At 41.3% G+C, this 20,100-nt stretch overlaps 2 protein-coding genes across 2 annotated transcripts; both read right to left on the bottom strand.

Moving 5' to 3' along the window:
- Positions 1-5,148: 5,148 nt before the first annotated feature.
- LOC129559463 (mitochondrial ornithine transporter 2) lies at positions 5,149-6,054 on the bottom strand. Its single transcript, XM_055431231.1, has one exon. It carries the CDS (start codon positions 6,052-6,054, stop codon positions 5,149-5,151), a length of 906 nt encoding a protein of 301 aa, XP_055287206.1.
- A 5,547-nt stretch (positions 6,055-11,601) lies between these two features.
- On the bottom strand, positions 11,602-13,815 carry TAF7 (TATA-box binding protein associated factor 7). Its single transcript, XM_055430651.2, has one exon. It carries the CDS (start codon positions 13,091-13,093, stop codon positions 12,044-12,046), a length of 1,050 nt encoding a protein of 349 aa, XP_055286626.1. The 5' UTR covers positions 13,094-13,815; the 3' UTR covers positions 11,602-12,043.
- Positions 13,816-20,100: the final 6,285 nt, after the last annotated feature.

The following is a 20,100-nucleotide window of genomic DNA, read 5'->3' as shown; positions in this document are numbered from 1 at the left end:
CACCAGAGATCAAATTGCCAACATCCGCTGGATCATGGAAAAAGCAGGAGTTCCAGAAAAACATCTATTTCTGTTTTATGGACTATGCCAAAGCCTTTGACTGTGTGGATCACAATAAACTGTGGAAAATTCTGAAAGAGATGGGAATACCAGACTACCTGACCTGCCTCTTGAGAAACCTGTAGGCGGGTCAGGAAGCAACAGTTAGAACTGGACATGGAACAGACTGGTTCCCAATAGGAAAAGGAGTATGTCAAGGCTGTATATTGTCACCCTGCTTATTTAACTTATATGCACAGTACATCATGAGAAACGCTGGGCTGGAGGAAGCACAAGCTGAAATCAAGATTGCCAGAAGAAATATCAATAACCTCAGATATGCAGATGACACCACCCTTATGGCAGAAAGTGAAGAAGAACTAAAGAGCCTCTTGATGAAAGTGAAAGAGCAGAGTGAAAAAGTTGGCTTAGGTACAGCCGCCGGCTGAGCGAATTGATGAGGACGCGCGCCAGGCAGGCCCCCTGCTGAAGTGCTCGGAGGCTTGCAGGGCAGCTGGACATCTTCACTAGCTGCCAAGGCTGGTGTTTTTTAAAAAAAAAAAAAAGTTGGCTTAAAGCTCAACATTCAGAAAACTAAGATCATGGCATCCTGTCCCATCACTTCATGGCAAACAGATGGGGAAACAGCGGAAACAGTGACTGACTTTATTTTTCTGGGCTCCAAAATCACTGCAGATAGTGATTGAAGCCATGAAATTAAGACGCTTACTCCTTGGAAGGAAAATTATGACCAACCTAGACAGCATATTAAAAAGCAGAGACATCACTTTGTCAACAAAGGTCCGTCTAGTCAAGGCTATGGTTTTTCCAGTGGTCATGTATGGATGTGAGAGTTGGATTATAAATAAAGCCGAGCGCTGAAGAATTGATGCTTTTGAACTGTGGTGTTGGAGAAGACTCTTGAGAGTCCCTTGAACTGCAAGGAGATCCAACCAGTCCATCCTAAAGATCAGTCCTGGGTGTTCATTTGAAGGACTGATGTTGAAGCTGAAATGCCAGTACCTTGGCCAGCGAAGAGCTGGTCATTTGAAAAGACCCTGATGCTAGGAAAGATTGAGGACAGGAGGAGAAGGGGATGACAGAAGATGAGATGGTTGGATGGCATCACTGACTCAATGGATATGGGTTTGGGTAGACTCTGGGAGTTGGTGATGGACAGGGAGGCCTGGTGCTGCGGTTTAGGTTCATGGGGTCGCAAAGAGTCAGACACGACTGAACTGAACAGTTCAGAATGACAGAACTGAACTGAACAGACATTAGTATAGACATTACTAATAATTACATAATAATGTCATTATGTCATTATTAACCTTATTGTCATATCATTTCACAATAAACACATGTATCAAAGCATCACATTGTATACCTTAGACAAGCACAATGTTATCTGTCATTTATATCTCAATAAACCTGGGGTTCTGAGAAAAGAAAGAAATACCATGGAAGTAATTTAAATGCTATAAAGAAACCACAATATAAAAACAAAAACACAATTAAAGAAAAGATTTTACACACATACACATCACTGATTTTACACACACACACACATATAATTTGGATGTTAATCTTTTATTCTAAATTGTATTCTAGAAAATCACTCTTTTGACTGTAAAACATCTAGACCATCAGATCCTTCAGTTCAGTTCAGTTCAGTTGCTCAGTCATGACCGACTCTTTGCAACCCCATGAATCACAGCACTCCAGGCCTCCCTGTCCATCACTAACTCCCGCAGTTCACTCAAACTCATGTCCATCGAGTCGGTGATGCCATCCAGCAATCTCATTCTCTGTCGTCCCCTTCTCCTCCCACCCCCAATCCTTCCCAGCATCAGAGTCTTTTCCAGTGAGTCAACTCTTCGCATGAGGTGGCCAAAGTATTGGAGTTTCAGCTTTAGCATCAGTCCTTCCAATGAACACGCAGGATCGATCTCCTTTAGAATGGACTGGTTGGATCTCCTCGCAGTCCAAGGGACTCTCAAGAGTCTTCTCCAACACCACAGCTCAAAAGCATCGATTCTTCGGCGATCAGCTTTCTTCACAGTCCAATTCTCACACCCATACATGACCACTGGAAAAACCATAGCCTTGACTAGACGGACCTTTGTTGGCAAAGTAATGTCTCTGCTTTTTAATATACTATCTAGGTTGGTCATAACTTTCCTTCCAAGGAGTAATCCTTAGACCATCAGAAACCAGACCATTAATATCTGAATCCCCAGAGCTCAAACAGTGTACTGTAAATGGTGTAAATTCAATAAATACTTCAATTTACGTAAATAATTTAATGACCAAACACTCAAATTTCTTTAAGCACAGTATTTCAAGTTACTATATTTTTCTCTGAGAACAGGTCTGAAGAGCTGCAAATTGTACGTCAATATTGAACCATGAATTAAGAAAAGAGTAGAAAACAATTCTGACTTAGGTTTCAATTCCTTACTCCCAAGCACTCTTGCTTGTCTCAAATGATTTCTATTGAAGATATTTAGTTAAACCTTTAATGGACAACATGTGAAAAGGTCCATTGACAACAGGGCTAATCAAGACCAGCCCATGGATGCTGGGCAGGGCCTGGACCCTCTGAAAGGTCCACTTCCTGCGGAAGTCATTCCTGTTCTCTTTCCTGCTTTAATGAAGACCTGCTTGAATGTAGCCTCGCTAAGCAGCTACTGACCACTTATGTATGTAACATATAACTTAAATGTATAAATAACTCAGAAATAGAAAAATGGTTTTCTTTTAAAGAAAAAGCAAATGGAAGACCAGCCATCGCTCTCGGGCACACCAGACATGACACTGAGCATCCCTTCCCCAAATGTATGCCACAGCCCCTGTTTGTCAACATCCATCACCATGACCATTTTGCCTACGGCAATATGGCTAGTTACCATGGAAACTTGATAGCAAAAAGTTGAAGGAAATTGGGGATTCCACACCAGATGTACATTTCACCAGCAGTGATTTATACACATGCTATGGACGATCATTAACATGGGAACCTGCCAGTTTTCAGCTTTACAAACTGCTTAAAAACACTTCTTAAGGAGACTGACTCTGCTGGTCTTGAATCAGCAAGGAAATGTGAGGCTTACTTTAGTAAGAATGACCCTCTTACACCATAGGGCCAAAGAAAAGATGCACAAGCGTGTAGGGGTAGATGGACTATGTCATTTTGATTTTTGTCAGTGCCTATATACATGCATATGGTATAGTTTAATAAAGTTGATTTTAATGTTTCATTGTTTTGTAAGGTCTTATGTATAATCACTAGTAAAATTCACAGATGACCAGCACAAAATTTAGAAGGTTCCAACAGTGTAAAAAAAAAAATAAATGACTAGGAGTTATGGATCCTCAGGTAAGCTTCAGAATGGGTCAACTCTAACATTAATCACTGTGGACTGCAAACACTTAAGTTCTGTCTAGTTCTGTTTGAGAGGAGAGGACTTCATTCATCCACTGGTAATATCACTTGATCACCATCAGGGAACAAAAAGTTCTCATGGCTTTTGCACTCGCTGTTCCCTGGAAAGGTTTCTCACTGGTGGAGGCAGAGGACAATGAATGATATAAGGGGGATCCTCTGTCCATGGAATATTCCAGGAAAGAATACTGGAGTGGGTAGCTAATCTCTTCTCCAGGGGATCTTCTCCACCCAGGGATCGAACGTGGGTTTCCTGCATTGCAGGCAGATTCTTTACCATTAGCCATCAGGGAAGCCCCCTCAAAGGGGATCAATAACCCCTAAATGGGCCAACAGTACATCCTGGAATCCTTCCCAGCCCAGGACCCTGAGACTGGAAGCTAAGAACTGTTGTCAACTACATGGGTCTTCATCAAAGCATAGAAGCACAACTCCATTCTTCATTATTTTAGTCTAAAGTAGAGTAGAGGGGAAGCTCTTTGGAAGAGAAGAGGAAGGAAATTTGATACAAAGGCCAGGCTACTTCCCAGAGACCTAATGCCTAACTAAGCCACACCTAAGAGTGTGGAATATGATCCCACTTTGAAAATGAGTAGCATTATTTTAAGAGCAATCTTGGGGAAATCTGGGATGCCTATCCTGAAACTTTAACAAATGTGGAAGCCACATCAGTATGCAAGTATATTCTCCTCTTAAAAATCTAGATGAGAAAAAAAAAGATAAAATCTTGCCATTTGCATCAACATGGATGGACCTTGAAGGTATTAAGTGAAATAAGTCAGACAGAGAAAGACAAATACCGTATGACTTCATTCATATGTGGAATATGAAAAACTAATAAACAAACAAAACCCATAATAAATGAACAACCCAAAACCAAACCAAACAAACATAATTACAGAAAACAGAGTGGTGGTTGGGGGGTGGGGGAGGGTGAAGGAAGAAGACAAACGGGATAAAGAGGATCACTTATATGGTAGTGAAAGAAAAAATAAATTTTTGGTAGTGAGCACGTTATAGGGTACATAGAAATAGAAATATAACGCTATAAATCAGTTACCTCAGTAAAAAATAAATCATTGTAGATGCAAAAAATTGTAGATGGATATTTTGGTTTTCAAGCACCACACAAAAACTTTTTAAAAACTTTAATTGGCTAGAACACTGCACATTTTAAGCAGAGTTTTCCAGAGACCCTACATCTTGAGTGGATTAAGCAATCATTTATAAGCACCTTCAGAAACATGCTTAACTCAGTTTTTTCTTGTGACATAAGATTAAACACAGGAACCAAGCTGTATTTAATTCACACAACACATAACCAACCAAACCGCAGGTACATATGCAGATTTATACAAAAACTCAACTATAATTCTTTTCCCCCCACTATATTTAGCTTTTCAGACTAGGTACCTAGGGCCACCTACTCACTCTGTGAATCTCACCAAACATAACAGCAGCAACTTTTCTATTTGAATACAATTATGGGCTGAAATTATATGATATAAAATGAAGTTTCTTCCATAAAGTTTAAGAGTATAAGAAGGAAGACAAAAACAAAGCTCCCAGGAAGTCAAAAATAATACCACATTGGTCTAGAGCTTCATGAAACTGAGTTACAGTCCCCAAAGGCTTGTACTTGGATCCAGACTCACCAAGATACTTCAGTATGCTTCAAACTGACTCATCATAATTTTCCTGCTGTATTCATAAGCCAAAAATAGTGCTGCATTGGCAGGAAACGCTCGAATCAGAGTAGCTTTCAGACCAGAATATAAAGCTGCTATTCCTTCGGTTCTCACAACACTTAAAAAAGTTCTGATGAATCCTGTCTGTTTTCCAAACATGGAAAGAACCTGAATTCTGGATTTGATACAATCCACGGGGTATATGACAAACCAAAGGCAAATGCCAGCAATTCCACCACTTAACATCAAGGGGACAGGGCCTAGTTCATCTTTTGACTCCCCCGAGGCAAAAAACGACCGGCTCAGTTCATAGCCACCGAAGAAGAAGAAATAGCCTGGTACTACTTGAAACAGAGTACTCGTGAGTCCGTGGTAGAAGCCCCAGGGGCCATCCTTTCTAAGGATACTCTTCACGACGGACCAAACTGTATCATGGCTTTTTGCTATCCTCCCTGACATCTCCAGTTCGTGCATGGTCTGCAGCCGGCACTTCACGAGCTCCGTGGGGCACAGAGCCAGCGCGGCAAACGCTGAGGCTATGGAACCTGCGGCCGCAGTTTGCAGATCATTCAGCTTCGCCTGCTCGTCCAATCCAGCCACTTTCCTAACGAACTGTTGGCAGAAGCCGTAGCACATGAAGAGGACCGAGTTCTCGGCGACGTAGGCCATCAGCGCGGGGCCGGTCCCAGTGTAGAAGCCCCGCAAGCCCACCTGGGAGTACGTCTTCAGGGCACAGTCAGTGAGGCCCTTGTACAGGCCGGGGAATGTCTGCATCTTCACCTTCATAGTGTCGAAGGGCTGTCCGGTCAGGACGCACGCTGTGCCCCCCAGGGCCCCCGCGGTGAGGTCGATGGCCGCCTGGATAGCAGGACTGGACTTCATTTTCGCCCACCCGCCGGTCTCCGCGGAAGGCCACTCTCTGGAGTTTAAGACGGAAGTCCTGTGTCCCACCCCCTACTCTTGGCTGTCTCTCCCCGGCGGGAGTAGCGGCTTAACCCCAGATTAGGCCTCGGGCCGCCCTCCCCGCGCACCGTGGCCCAGCGCTAACCCCCGGCGGTGGCCCAGCGCGCGCCTCTCCTCGCACCGGGCGACCGCCGGACCCCGACGCGGCGGTCTGCTAGCCCCGCAGCCGGTTAGCTCCACTCAGCCAGGCCGTCCCAGCGCCCGCGGCCTCGAGGACGGACTAGATAAAACACTTCAAAGGAATTACAATACAGCAGTTGAAAGCTATTCGATAAATTCCTGAGATTAGGGGCAGAAACCCTAGGCGCTGCTGCAGCAAAGGAAGAAATGCCTTCCCATACCGCTAGACCCGCCTCCCCTCGCCTCCCGCATTTTCTACTCTGCCAAACAAAATGGGAGGTGCTCCCAGATCGCGCCTGGAGTCAAAGGGTCAATCTTCAGAGACAAAGGTTTATAACAGAGAAAACAAACAAACATGGGTTGGGGGGGGCGGGGGGTTGTTACCTGACTGTCCGTGTATCCTACAGATCAGAAAACCCTTAATCGCCTAGGGAGAGGAACGGCGGCTCAGCAAAGGTGCCGACAGCCTCGCCTCTCTCCAGGTGTGGCGCTTCGCTCGCCTGGGGACCGACCGGAAGGGAGGCCTGAGGCGGGCAGAAGCCTTATTTCGTGACAACATCGCCGAGGCTCTGGGCCTGGATCCCTGCGCGCTAGTGGACGCAGAGCCCTTATTTCTAGAGGTAGGGCACGGTCTTGTGCAATCGGCTTGGAAAAGAGATATTTATATATAGCTAAGAAAGTTGATAGGAAAGAGCTGTGTGGTTCTGGTGCTTCCGGGCTGTCGTTGAGCCATGCAGCTTTGTGCAACAGAAGTTCTGGGTGTAATTGACCACAGACCTAGTAGGCAAGATGTGGTTTGGGCCATCAGTGAGGGTACGGCTGCCAGGACACTTTTTCCTCCCAGATGCTTATAATCCCAGCGTTGGAACCAATGCTCTTAAAGTTTACGTTCTAAGCCCTAAGCGGTATTTTACTTTGGGGGTTAAAAACAAAATGGGGAGAAGGCAGAAAGTATGCTTAAATGATTTTGAAAGCTTTCTTTGATCCTTTGGCTATCAGCTAATATTTTAAAGTGAGGCACCTAAAAGCAGATGATGGATAGGTAAGTGTTTGTCATCAGGTAGACTTCATTGCTGTAGAAAATAGTGACCTGGTCTTTTCTTTAGAGTGCCAAAGTATACCTGGATTTCTTTTCCCCGGTACCACATGGTTTCTTCGGAGAATAATCTTCCAATATGTCTGTTTGTCCGTGCTTGGGGATGGGGGAGGGGGCAGTGTATGCCTTGAGTACTGATGTAAGGAGACCAAATGGGAGAAGAGGGTTGACATTCTGCAATCAGAAAAGGCTTTCACACAATTCCCTTGTTTAAATGCTATAGAACCCAGCCTTCATCCGGACCTTTTCTAGTTTACCCACAAAATAAACTTTCCTTCTGTGGGATGGGTAAGGAAGTCATCTGGCTTCCTCGAGTGAGATAGGGTTTCCTGGACATCCAACCGCTCTGAACAGACTTTTATTGTTTGGCTGCATTGCCAGGCCTGTGGGATCTTAGTTCCCCCACCAGGGATCTAATCTGTGCCCTCCGCAGTGGAAGCTGGAATCCTAATCACTGGACTGCCAGGGAAGTTCCTGAACTTGGACTTTAATGAATCCTGTTTCCAGCCGCACACCTTCCCTTTTCCTTGCAAACGGCCTGCACAAACGGCCAGCCTCACAGTTTCTATGTCAGGTGGGTTTGTTTCTCCTTGGTCTACCTCCTTGTAGATATTTAGCATGAAACTTTCTGCCACCTCTGAATTAATCATTTCTTCATCTACTTTGGCCTTATCAAAACAGATTGACATCTTTCATCCCCTGCTGTCTCACCTCCTATTCTTCCCCTTAGGGGCTACTATGCTCTATCAGCAGGCTTTCTGGGACAGAAAAGAGATTCACAAGAACAATGTACCCTTTTAAACTAGAAAAAAAAAATTTTAATCCTATCATATTTGAGTTTTTAAAAAATGTTTTGGCTTTTAACACTGTCCATTAATGACATATGATTCATTGTTTATTGCCGGGGTCCAGTCTCAGCAAAGTCCAGGGATACCCTCAGGATGAGCAGCATCGGCAAAGAAAAGAAAGCGAGTCGAGTCTTGGTTGAGTGCAGAATCAAGACTGCTTTATTTTTCTACATCAGTGCTTATATATCCTAAGACCAACAATACTAAAAAGGGAGGAGGGATTGTCTTGATAAAATTGTGCCAGGAATGCAGTCATAAACCATCTTCCAGAACAGTCAGTACCTTCATGCATAACTCTTAAACAATGGATTCTTAAGACATCAAGGCCACAAGGCATGAAAAAATGGCTTTATTTGTGTATCAGTTAGTCAACTGTAAAAACTATTAACAAGCCTTATCTTGGGAGCCTCAGTTCTAGGCAGACTTTGTGACTCCCTAGGTAGCATGGTATCCGTTTTTGGGCTCTACCCCCATAAAGCTGCAGAGACAATTTTCTACACTAATACTATATGCTTATTCATTTTGTAATCAACTTTTATCTCTATGTTTACTTCTAGTGTACTCCCAGGCACACCATAGACAGGGGGCAGGGAGACATATCAGCAAGCACTGGTATGTGACCTCGAGGGCCAAGAGTCTAAAGAGCTCCCTCTAGATCTCACCCTAAGGGTCCCTTCTAAACTCATGAAAGGTTCTATATCTATTTTGCTTCTGGAGTGTTTAGGCCTATTGTTAGCAGACTGTTTTATGCCAGGGGCGCTTTGTGCAGTCGTGAGCATTCCAAATTCTAAATTGACATTTATAACCCCAACAGGGCCAGAAGGGGTAGGATGTTCTGTGTAAAAATATTTTTTTCATTCCTGGCCTGTTTATAGGGCCCATACACCCTCAGGGACTGTACTGCTGCCATGCAAAGGCTTCAAGGGGGATATTTGAGCAGGAATCAGAAGAATTCTTAGAAAGCACAGAGGACTACCAAGCATCAGAAGAAAAGACAGAGGCCCGGGAGTATATGATGGGGTGGCCCCGAGAAATCCCCGGAGGTCTGGATGGCCCTGTGTGCCAGCTCCTCAAGCCAAGACCTTGTCATGTGCAGGGTCTCTCATGCCGGCTCCCGACAGTTTATTTTTTTATTTTTAAATATTTTAAAATTTTATTTTTAAAGCACATACTGAGTTTTTACAAACACAAGAGATGGAGGTTACTGCAGTAAATCATTAACTGCTTCTGCATTAAGTTCACATATGTGTCATGTTTTGGAAAAACCAAATTAGTAATCAGTGCCAGGGATCATGCAGGCATTAATCGAAAAATGGTCTGTAACTTCATTGAACAGTCAGACATAGTTGTACAAATATTACAGCCAGAGCTCAAGTTCCATAAATATTACAGCCAGAGCTCAAGTTCCATAAAATATACTAAACAGCTGGACTTGGAGCTATACTGTATATACTGTTTACAGAATATACTGTAACACTGCCCAAGACAAAAGGCAGTCTTAACCATCTGAAACCATTTTTTTCCTGATTCTAACTTAATCAAAATTATGATGCTTCTGTTTTAAATTTAAGCACACATACTCCCAAGCATACAAGGAAAATAATGGCAATGAAATTTCCAGATTTTCAGTGAAGACCATCACTGTTAAGAAGATGCATTCCCACATCACATATTCCCTAGATATCTGATTGAGTAGCCAGATAGGTTTACCAGAGAAAGTAAAGTCTGAGCTGAGGGCTGAGTAACAAAAAGCTAGCCATGAGATTATCTAGACTGTTGCAGAAAAAGGGAAATGTTTAAGTGTAATAAAAGTAAAGCTCTATAGTGTGAAAGAGCTGGGCATATCTGTAATACAGAAAGGCCAACATTTATACTTCCTGTGTGGTGCGCAGTTTTCCTAGTCTGTTTTTACACAGAATTCTTACTAGATACTAAAAGATAAAAAGCAGAGTTCAAGACACAGTCCTTCAGAGACTTGACTTGTCACAATTTGTCTCAATTTTTCATCTCAAACATTTGATCTATAAATTCAAAATGTCTAGGCTTTATGACATTTAGAACTGAACATAAAGACCCCATGTACCTAATCTAGAAATACAATGAAAAATGGAGGTCACAGTGATATGCTTATTGCAGCATTCTGTGTAATAGCAAATTTAAAACAGAACAACCTAAGTGACCAGAAATAGGGTAGTGAGTAAAATTAAGAATTTGTAAAATTTCTGCATTGCTTAAAATTTTCAGTGAGTCTATCTGTATTTTAAACTTTTTTAAAAAATTCAATTTCTGTTCACAAACTCAGAGAAATATTGAAAACTGTAGCCCAACTATATATCACACTCATCAGACAAGGGAGCTGTGAAAATAGAGAGTCTTTTTTGGAAACTCTGGGTTTACATGAAGTGAAATGGATCTAAAGTTGTTCTCATTTGAAGTTTATGTAACAGACAATTACTCTTCATTATGGAGGCTTTATATTTATGCAAAACCATAAATAAATCAAACAAAAAGCTACAGTAAACTCAGTATGCTTATGCTGCAGATGTATATACTGGAAACAAACTTTGTTTCTGCTATAGTTTAAGCTTTGATTTAGAATGATTCTTTAATTTGAAATCAGTCAACATTTAAAAGTTTCTTCATACACTTTTCTACCATTTTGATCACTCTTTCATTCAAGTTTGTAATCCCTGTTACGTTTATAATCCCTGCCTAGAAAATAGGCAATAATTTGCTTCTATTCCAGGAATTGTTCTCAAATCCTTTATATGTATTAACTCAATAGCCAAAATCAAGGATCCCAATGTAGATGATATTATCACCTCCACTTTAGAGATGAGGAAATTGAAGCAAACAGATTAATTTACTTGCCCAAGATCACTCAACTCAGGCACTACATCACCTGACCTTGTGATTTTAACTGCTTTACTCTTCTTTACAGTGACTAACAAGACAAAATGCCTAATCTCAGTGAGTTAACAGCTTAGTAAGGATATGAGCAACAGGTAATTTAGACTGGTAAGACAGGTGCATAAAGGTACTTATCCCCGCAGACTATTATAGACAAGAGGAGTAATTAAACTCCTTGAAAAAAGAAATGTAAATAAGCTCAGGATTGAAAACAGTGGGAGAATAGATTAGGCTGGAAAAAATATTCGGATAGTTTAGGAAGGCTCTTTATTTCCTAACCTCCAAATGGAGCAGGTGGATTGGAAACATAATGTAAAGGTGATACTGCCCGATTTCTTTGCACTTGCTGTGTTCTTTTCTCAAAATCGAACATAATTGCTTCTTTTCCTACAAAACAGAATCCAATTGGTCAATCTATTAAATCCCACCAAGAAACCACTTCAGAAGAGGATAATATCCACTACCCCTAAAAGAGCAAGACACATTATAAAGTGAGATTTAACTTGCTTTTATTTATTGTTGAACGTTACGAATATATGCAAACAAACTTTACTGCCTCCAGACTAGACTCTACTGATTTACCTCAAATGTTATCACAGAGTAGCAGTGGAAGCTTCTAAACGGAGAAACAGTCACAAAGTCCTGCAATGAAGCTGTGATTAATAACTAAGTTGAACTTTTCACTCCACTAATCCTACAACTTCTCTACATTTATCTGTCTATACATTCCTACTTCCTATGGGATAAACAGCTAGCAAAGTGGTTCCAAAAGACAAATGAGATAGAAATTCACATTTGTCTACAAGACAAATCCAATAGAAGACAGTGGAGGAAACTGTGAACTACTGCAAAGTTTTACAAGCAATGAAAACAAAAAATTTTCTCTTTCAATGCTGACCTCTCACAGTAATGAAATTAAGTACGAAACCACTCCTCACTTCTCTAGGAGTGATTCTAGCTCTTCCTGCAAAGAGCTGAGCTGCTCCTTTTCCCGGTCTTCCTTTTGTTTCAGTTCATCCAGCACAGCCTGAAATCTGTTCTTGAGAGCCAGGTTTTCCACTTTCATGATGAGATCCTCCTGTCGCTTTGCTCTGTCCTGGGTCTCTTGGAGCTTCCCTTTCATGTTATCAATCTGTTTCTGAATTCCCATAACCAGCTGATTGGTTCCCTCGTTTTCTTGGTGCTGTTCATCTGATTCATTTAGTTTGTCCTGTAGCTGCCTTTCCAGATCTTCTTCAGTATCTATGATGTTTATATCTTCTTCATCTTGATGTTGTGTCTCATCTTCATCTTCACTGCTGCTGCTGAGGTCATTGAATATCTCCCGAAGTTCATCATGTTCTAAGGAGTCATGGCCCTGCCTGTGGCCAGACATTCCTGGGGAAGAGATATCAAGGCCTTGATTTTCTGTTTCTTTTGTCTCATCTTCAGCAATTATTTCCCAGCGGGTACTGACAGCTTCAGCATCTGTGCTCAGCAACCTCTTTACTTCTTTTTCCACATCTGGAGACTCAATATACTTCTTCTTTGCTGTCTTACGGAATCTTCTCTTTCTCACATTTTTCAGAGGCAGAGTAATTCCATGATTCCATACAAATTTTTTCTCTTTGTCCTTATCCTTCTTTTTGCTTGCTTTGGGATCGGTAGTAGCAACTGGTTCCTCCACAGGAGGATAGAGATCACCATCAACTGTAGAGACAAGCATCTGACAGACATCAGCTGTCTTGTAAAAGGTTTTTTTATCAATGGTTTTCAAACTCTCCATAACACACGGTAGATCTACCAATTTTGCGGCCAAAGGGACTCGGTCCACTCTGACAATTCCATGACGCCCATCAGGGTGTAACTCAATTGATAATCTGTCCTTCAAGTTGACATGGCCAGACTGTACCGCCCGCCTCACAGTAGAGGCATACTCCGGGGGTAGGCGTAAGATAAACTGGCTCTCTAGTTCATGAGGAGCATCATCTTTGCTCTTACTCATTTTTATTTCTTTGTAGTTCACTTTTTCTCTAATAACCACTTGTTGCACTAAAAAGTTCCAGGTACTTCACCAGAAAGACCAGTTCTTTATAAACTTGAATCCTTAATTACAAAGAGTTCTAGGTAGAACAGCAGCTAAGCATCTGTTTTTAATTAAGCCCCACGTCTTTCTTAAAACGCCGTGACTGAACACCAGTTGTTACTGATGCATTGCCTTATTGTTATGGCCATTTAAATTTATTAGCTGCAACGCCAAGTTTCAGCCTCTAGATGCCGCTGCAGAACAATGCAGAGAAAGCAAATGGCAGCTCCTACGAAGATTTTCGGCACTGAAAGTAAGGCTCAGCAGATACGCCCAAACCACAAACTCTCCCGGAACAAAGATATTCAAAATGCGGGGCGTAGTGAGCTCTCTTCGCCTCGGGTACTTACAATCCAGTGACGATTATAAGTCCAGATTCTCCGGACAGGAACGAGCGGAAGAAGTCACTCAGAACGCCGGGAGCCGAGCGTCTCTTTCTTGATTGCTTTGTTCTTCCCGGCACTTGGCAAAGCGATCCGGTATTGATTATCGGTGAAATGACTCGGAACCGGTAACGTAAAATCTCGCAGAAAGCCGGAGCTCCGAGCGCCAGACTTTGCAACTCCGCAGCTCGGCGTGCCTCCATCCGGAGCTGCAGATCTAGCGGAAAAGAAAGCGTTACGTCACCCCTCAGGACTGGAGGAATCTGTGAGTGACAGCACGCCTTGGGCGGAAGTGCAGGACGTTTCAGTGCGCGCAGGCGTAACGCGCGATTACGCCGTTCGGCGTGACTTGTTGTCTCGCGAGATTTTCGTTTTACGAGAGGGTGGCGATTGTGTTTCAAAAACAGCCACTACCTTTAAAGTGTGTAAAGAAAGCAATTCTAAGAAAGATTGTCTCGCCTGCCTCTGCTAAGCCAGAGCTATTACTAGCTCGCCGGGGGCCGGTTAATTCCTAGGCTTCCGTGTGATTGTTGGAGATAGGGGGTCCGTGCGGAAAAAGTTTGTTTCTGGAAACATCTCGGAGTCTCCCAGACTGTATTCTTAAATCGGGATACGATAAAAGAATTCATAATTAACCATGCCTGTGGATTTTAAAGTACCCGAATCAGTGGCGTGAGGATGTGCTGCCCACTAAGTAATTCTGTTTGTTGATAATGAAAGTGTCCTTAGGGGGCCTGTGACTGACGGTCTGTTTGTGTTTTGGAGACTTCCTGAGCAACAAGGGTGATTTCTTTTTTAATGTGTTAGGTGTAGGTATAAATGTAAACAGGGAATGTAGTGTTCTTCGGGAGGCCTGTGTTCATTTAGGACCATTGTCTGAAAGACGAATGGTCTGATTAACCTTTAATTGAAGTATTATTTCCTGCCGGTAATTTTTTAATTAGTTTGGAATTTTTAAAAAATTCACCTCTACTGTTCAGGTAACTTTTCTACCTGTCTCTTTAGGTTGTCAGGTATTCTTAACATGGATTTATAGTACTTCGGACTAACAGTGTTAAGAGTTTTCACTTCTCTTTATTTCCATTTATTAATAGGGTAAATTTGGTAGAGCAAAACGATTATTAAAATTACAATTCTGTTCTCTAAAATATCAACACCTGCATCAGAAGTTTAAGGGAACTCGCTTAAAATGTGATTAACATATAGAAAATTCACTTTATTTCTTTTGTATTTATTGTCTCCCTCACCTGAGATTGGAAGGTCCGTGATAATTAGAAGTCTGATCGTGTGCTCATCTGGTCCCAGTGCCTCATATCAAAACGTGGGAGGTTAAAAATATTTGGTAACTGAATGAAAAAGTTGACCCATCCGAAGAACATAAATATAATCTAAATCCTCTAATAATTTGTGAGAGAAAATGCATTCTATATTGCCTTTAAATGAAAGAGAGTCATTTGATAGACTTTTCCTCTCCAGTCAAGGGTCCTACTAATTGTTAGGAGGCGGGAGGTTTGCAAACAGCCGGTGTGAATGTGTCCATTTGGTTTCAGCAGACTGTGATAGTGTGTATCATAGGGTGGAATTTTAAATGACTTGACCCAGTTTGGCTTTTCAGGCCAAGTCTGAAGGGAAACTATGCACTTGCACATAATTGTGCTTTAGTTCTTTGTTCTGTAATGTGTTGAAGAATGTTCAGTTCAGTTAAGTTGCTCAGTCCTGTCCGACTCTTTGCGACCCCATGAACCGCAGCACACCAGACCCCCCTGTCCATCACCAACTCCTGGAGTCCACCCAAACACATGTCCATTGAGTAGGTGATGCCATCCAGCCATCTCATTCTCTGTCGTCCCCTTCTCCCGCCCCCAACCTTTCCCAGCATCAGAGTCTTTTCCAGTGAGTCAACTCGTCGCATGAGGTGGCCAAAGTATTGGAGTTTCAGCTTCAACATCAGTCCTTCCAATGAACACCCAGGATTGATCTCCTTTAGAATGGACTGGTTGGATCTCCTTGCAGTCCAAGGGACTCTCAAGAGTCTTCTCCAACACCACAGTTCAAAAGCATCAATTCTTCAGCGCTCAGCTTTCTTTATAGTCCAACTCTCACATCCATAATTGAACGCTGGAAAAACCATAGCCTTGACTAGACAGACCTTGGTTGGCAAAGTAATGTCTCTGCTTTTTAATATGCTATCTAGGTTGGTCATAACTTTCCTTCCAAGGAGTAAGTATCTTTTAATTTCATGGCTGCAATCAGTCCCTTAATTGTACCCAATTTTAGTTGACTCATGGGTATAAGTTTAACATGCTAGCCTCTGCATAATGCTTTATTTAATCCTATAAAATCTGAGGCCGGCCATGCTTATACATGAAATAATCCAAATATTTCTTTCCATTTCAGTTGCCTGTGAGTTTTATGATGCTCAAATATCTCTGTCACAGAAAATAATTTGAGATAAATTCTGGGGAATTTAGATTTTCCAAGATTATGATCTATTTCAGTTAGTAAACCTTGAAATAGAAGGTTGTCAGAGATAATTAAAGAATCAACTGAAGTTACCCCAAAACTATCTACCTCCTTCAATTGTGAAACATATTTTCTGCTTTTGAGTTTAATACATTTTCTGAATGCTGTTTATAAGGGGTAATTACACTGATCCTAGAGCTAAGGGCACTGCAATATCCCATTACCTGTTGATAAATTCAGTTTTTTTTTCATCAAATCCATTTGACATATAGAAACCATTGAGTTGATAAAAGAATTACACTCCTGTGGTTGTTCCATAGAATATCTGTGATACTGGTGAACCAAATATTTTGGTGAAGCAATAAATTGCCCACTGTGGTAACAAGCCTCAAAGCACTTCCTACCTGTGATAAAGGAGTATCATAATCAGGCTAGTGCTGTATGTTTGAAAATTCCTTTTAATAAACTTTCAAGTTCCTTATACTATGGAGGTTATGTGGGTGTTGGGAGAAGCCTTGTTTATGTTTTGGAAACTGAAAATTATAGGAGTGAGGAAATAGCAAATGCCCCAAAATATACCTTATATACTGTTCCAGCAGTATATAATCAGTAAAAAGCAGGTTAACGATAATGTAGCAGCCTCTTGTATCAAACAGGAAGCTTTATATAGGAAAAAAGGTCAACCTACACTGGTTTAAACAATAAGAAAATGTGTTATCTCAAAAACCAGGTAGTCTAGAGTAACTCTGTCCAAGAGAAATACAATGTGAGCCACAGGTGAAAGCTACATATGTATGTTAAATTACCTAGCAGCCACATTAAAATGCCAAAAAAAAGTACATTAATTTCAATAGCATTTTATTTAACCTAATTATCAAAAAATTGTTAAACACATAATCAGTGTAAAATTATTAATGATATATTTTACAATCTTATTTTTTACTGACGCTTCAAAATCAGGTGTGTATTTTACACTGAAAACACATTTTAGTTTGGACTAGCCACTTGCCCAATGGCCACATGTGGGTGGGTGGTTACAGTATCAGACACTGTAGTTCTAGAAGTATGGCTGCCTCTACGCAGGATAGAATCATGGTCTGGCGTGAATTGTTTAACTGTTGCTAATTTTGGAGAATGAACATTTATTTATATTTTCTTATTTTTTCAGCCTTACCCTCACCTCCTTGTAAACTTCCAAAGTCTGTAGTCATAAGAAACCTGCCGGCAGTAACTGAGGAACTTCCTTCCTTGTCCATGGTAAGTTCAGAGAGTGATTCTTTCCAACCAAAATCTGTGTTTCAGTTTGATTGGACCAGCTTAGACCATATGCCTATCTCTGGCTCAATAATAGTCACTGGAGGAATACCCTAAGCCTGTCTTTTCAAAATGGTGGGGAGGAAGAGACATTCATTGATGTCTGGAGACATTTTAATTGTTGCACCTGTGGGATCTACTGGCATCTCATGGGTGCTGCTAAATATCCTAGGAGGCATAAAACATCCTCCCTGCAACAAAATTATCTAACTCAAAATATTGCAGTAGTACCACGGTTGAGAAACCTTGCCCCAAGCTTGTTATTTTTCAACTCATGGTTTTTAAAAAAACATCTATTTTCTTGGCTGTGTTGGGTCTTAGTCGCCACACTCAGGATCTTCGTTGCATCCTTTAGGGTCTTACTTTCCCAGACCAGGGATTGAACCCATGTGCCCTGCGTTGCAAGGTGGATTCTTAACCACTAGACCACCAGGGAAGTCCCACACTAGGACCATTTTTTAATTATTAATTGCTTTAAGCCATATTCCTAACTAAACACTGGCAAGAGGAATGAGATCACCAGCATTGGCTTAGATCTATCAGAACATACTATCACTGTGAATAGGTTCAGCTGCCCCTTAAGTACACAGAGGGTGGCCCTCTAAAAAGGAAGTGTTAGTAGAGAGGAAAGGTCATGGGCAACTGTGATAATCTATTTGGGCTGCTGTATCAAAATACTATAACTTGAGCGGCTTATAATCAATGGAAATTTATTTCTCAGATCTGAAGGCTGAGAAGTCTGAAAAAGGCAATGGCAGCTTTGGTGTCCGATGAGGGCAGGCTTCCTGGTTCATAGGTGGTAGTCTTTTTTTGCTGTAACCTCACATGGTGAAAGGGATGGGGGAGCTCTCTGTGGCCTATTTCACAGAGGCACTAATGCCATTTATGAGGACTGCACTCTCATGACCTAATCACCTCCCCAAAGCCCTACCTCTCAGTACCATCACACTGACACAAATGAATTTTTTTTCAGGGGAACATAAATATTCAGCGTATAGAGGTAATCAGTAGTATCCATGAGAGAGCGGATTATTAGGAGCATTATAATAGTGTGTATATATATATATATACAAACATATATATATAAAATTCCAAAAAGGACACAATGGCCAATAAGCACATTAAAAGATGCTTAACGTTACTAATTATTAGGGAAATGCAAATGAAAACAACAGTGAGGTACTACCTCATACCCACTAGGATGACTGCTATAAAAAGAACAGAAAATAATATTGTTGAGGATGTAGAATCAGGCAACCCTTGTGTACTGTTAGTGGGAATTATGTAAAATAGTATAGCCACTGTGAAAAACTGTCAGTGGTTCCTCAAAAAATTAAAAATAGAATTACTATATGATCCATCAATTCCACTTCTGTGTATATGCCCTAAATATTTGAAAGCAGGGTCTGTAAGAGATCTTTATCACCCTTGTTCATAGTTGCATTATTCACAATAGCTAAGTTAGATACACCCAAGGTATTTATCAACCAGTGAATGCATAAGCAAAATGTGGTATGTGTACATACAATGGAATATTATTCAACTCCAAAAAGGAAGGAAATTATTTTTTTAATTGAAATATAATTGACCTACAACACTATATTAGTTCCAGGTGTACAACATAGTCATTCAGTATTTCTGTACATTACAAAATAATCACCACCACTGTAAGTCTAGTTGCCATCTGTTACCATACAAAGTTATTATGATTTTATTGACTATACTGTATTCCCCATGCTATCGATTTCATCCTTGTGACTCATTTATTTTGTAACTGGAAGTTTGTACCTCTTAATATTCTTCACCCATTTCACTCATCCCCACACCCTTGTGACAGCCACCTGATTGTTCTTTGTATCTATGCATCTGTTTGTTTTATGTTTTTCTTTTTTCGGTTCCACATATAAGTGAAATCATATGGGATTGGTCTTTTTCTGTTTGACTTACTTCACTTAGCATTATATCCTCTATGTCCATCCATGTTGTAGCAAATGGCTAGATTTTTTAAAAACATTTATTTATCTATTTTATTTTTTGGCTATGGTGACTCTTGACTCACTGGAAAAGACTCTGATGCTGGGAGGGACTGGGGGCAGGAGGAGAAGGGGACAACAGAGGATGAGATGGCTGGATGGCATCACCAACTCGATGGAGGTGGGTTTGAGTGAACTCCAGGAGTTGGTGATGGACAGGGAGGCCTGGCGTGCTGTAATTCATGGGGTCACAAAGAGTCGGACACAACTGAGTGACTGAACTGAACTGAACTGAATGGTGACTCTTCATTGCTGCACTTGGGCTTTCTCTAGTTTTGGGAGCAAAACTTTGTTGTGGTGCACGGGCTTCTCATTTCCCTGGCTTCTCTTATTATGGAGCATGTTCAAGGGCTTCAGTAGTTGTGGCACATGGGCTTAGTTGCTGCAGAGCATGTGGGAATCTTCTGGGACCAGAGATGGAACGGTGTCCCTTGCATTGCAGGACAATTCTTAACCACTGGACCACCAGGGAAGCCCAAGATTTTGTTCTTATTTATGGCAGTGTACATATGCAATATGTACATATATGTACACCACATCTTATGTATCCATTCATTTATTGTTGGACACTTAGGTTGCTTCCATATCTTGGCTGTTGTGAATAGTGCTGCAGTGAACATAGTGGTGCTTACTCTTTCCAAATTATTGTTGTTGTTGTTGTTATTATTGTTATTTTCAGAAAAATACCCAGAAATGGAATTGCTGCATCATGTGGTAGTTCTGTTTTTAATTT

Source organism: Moschus berezovskii, chromosome 8 (assembly GCF_049115385.1).
Source record: "Moschus berezovskii isolate FMDL1 chromosome 8, NW_MosBer_1.0, whole genome shotgun sequence".
In the NCBI taxonomy this organism is placed as follows: domain Eukaryota; kingdom Metazoa; phylum Chordata; class Mammalia; order Artiodactyla; family Moschidae; genus Moschus; species Moschus berezovskii.
Note: the sequence above shows the minus strand (reverse complement) of the source record. Positions and strands in the feature narration are given on the sequence as shown.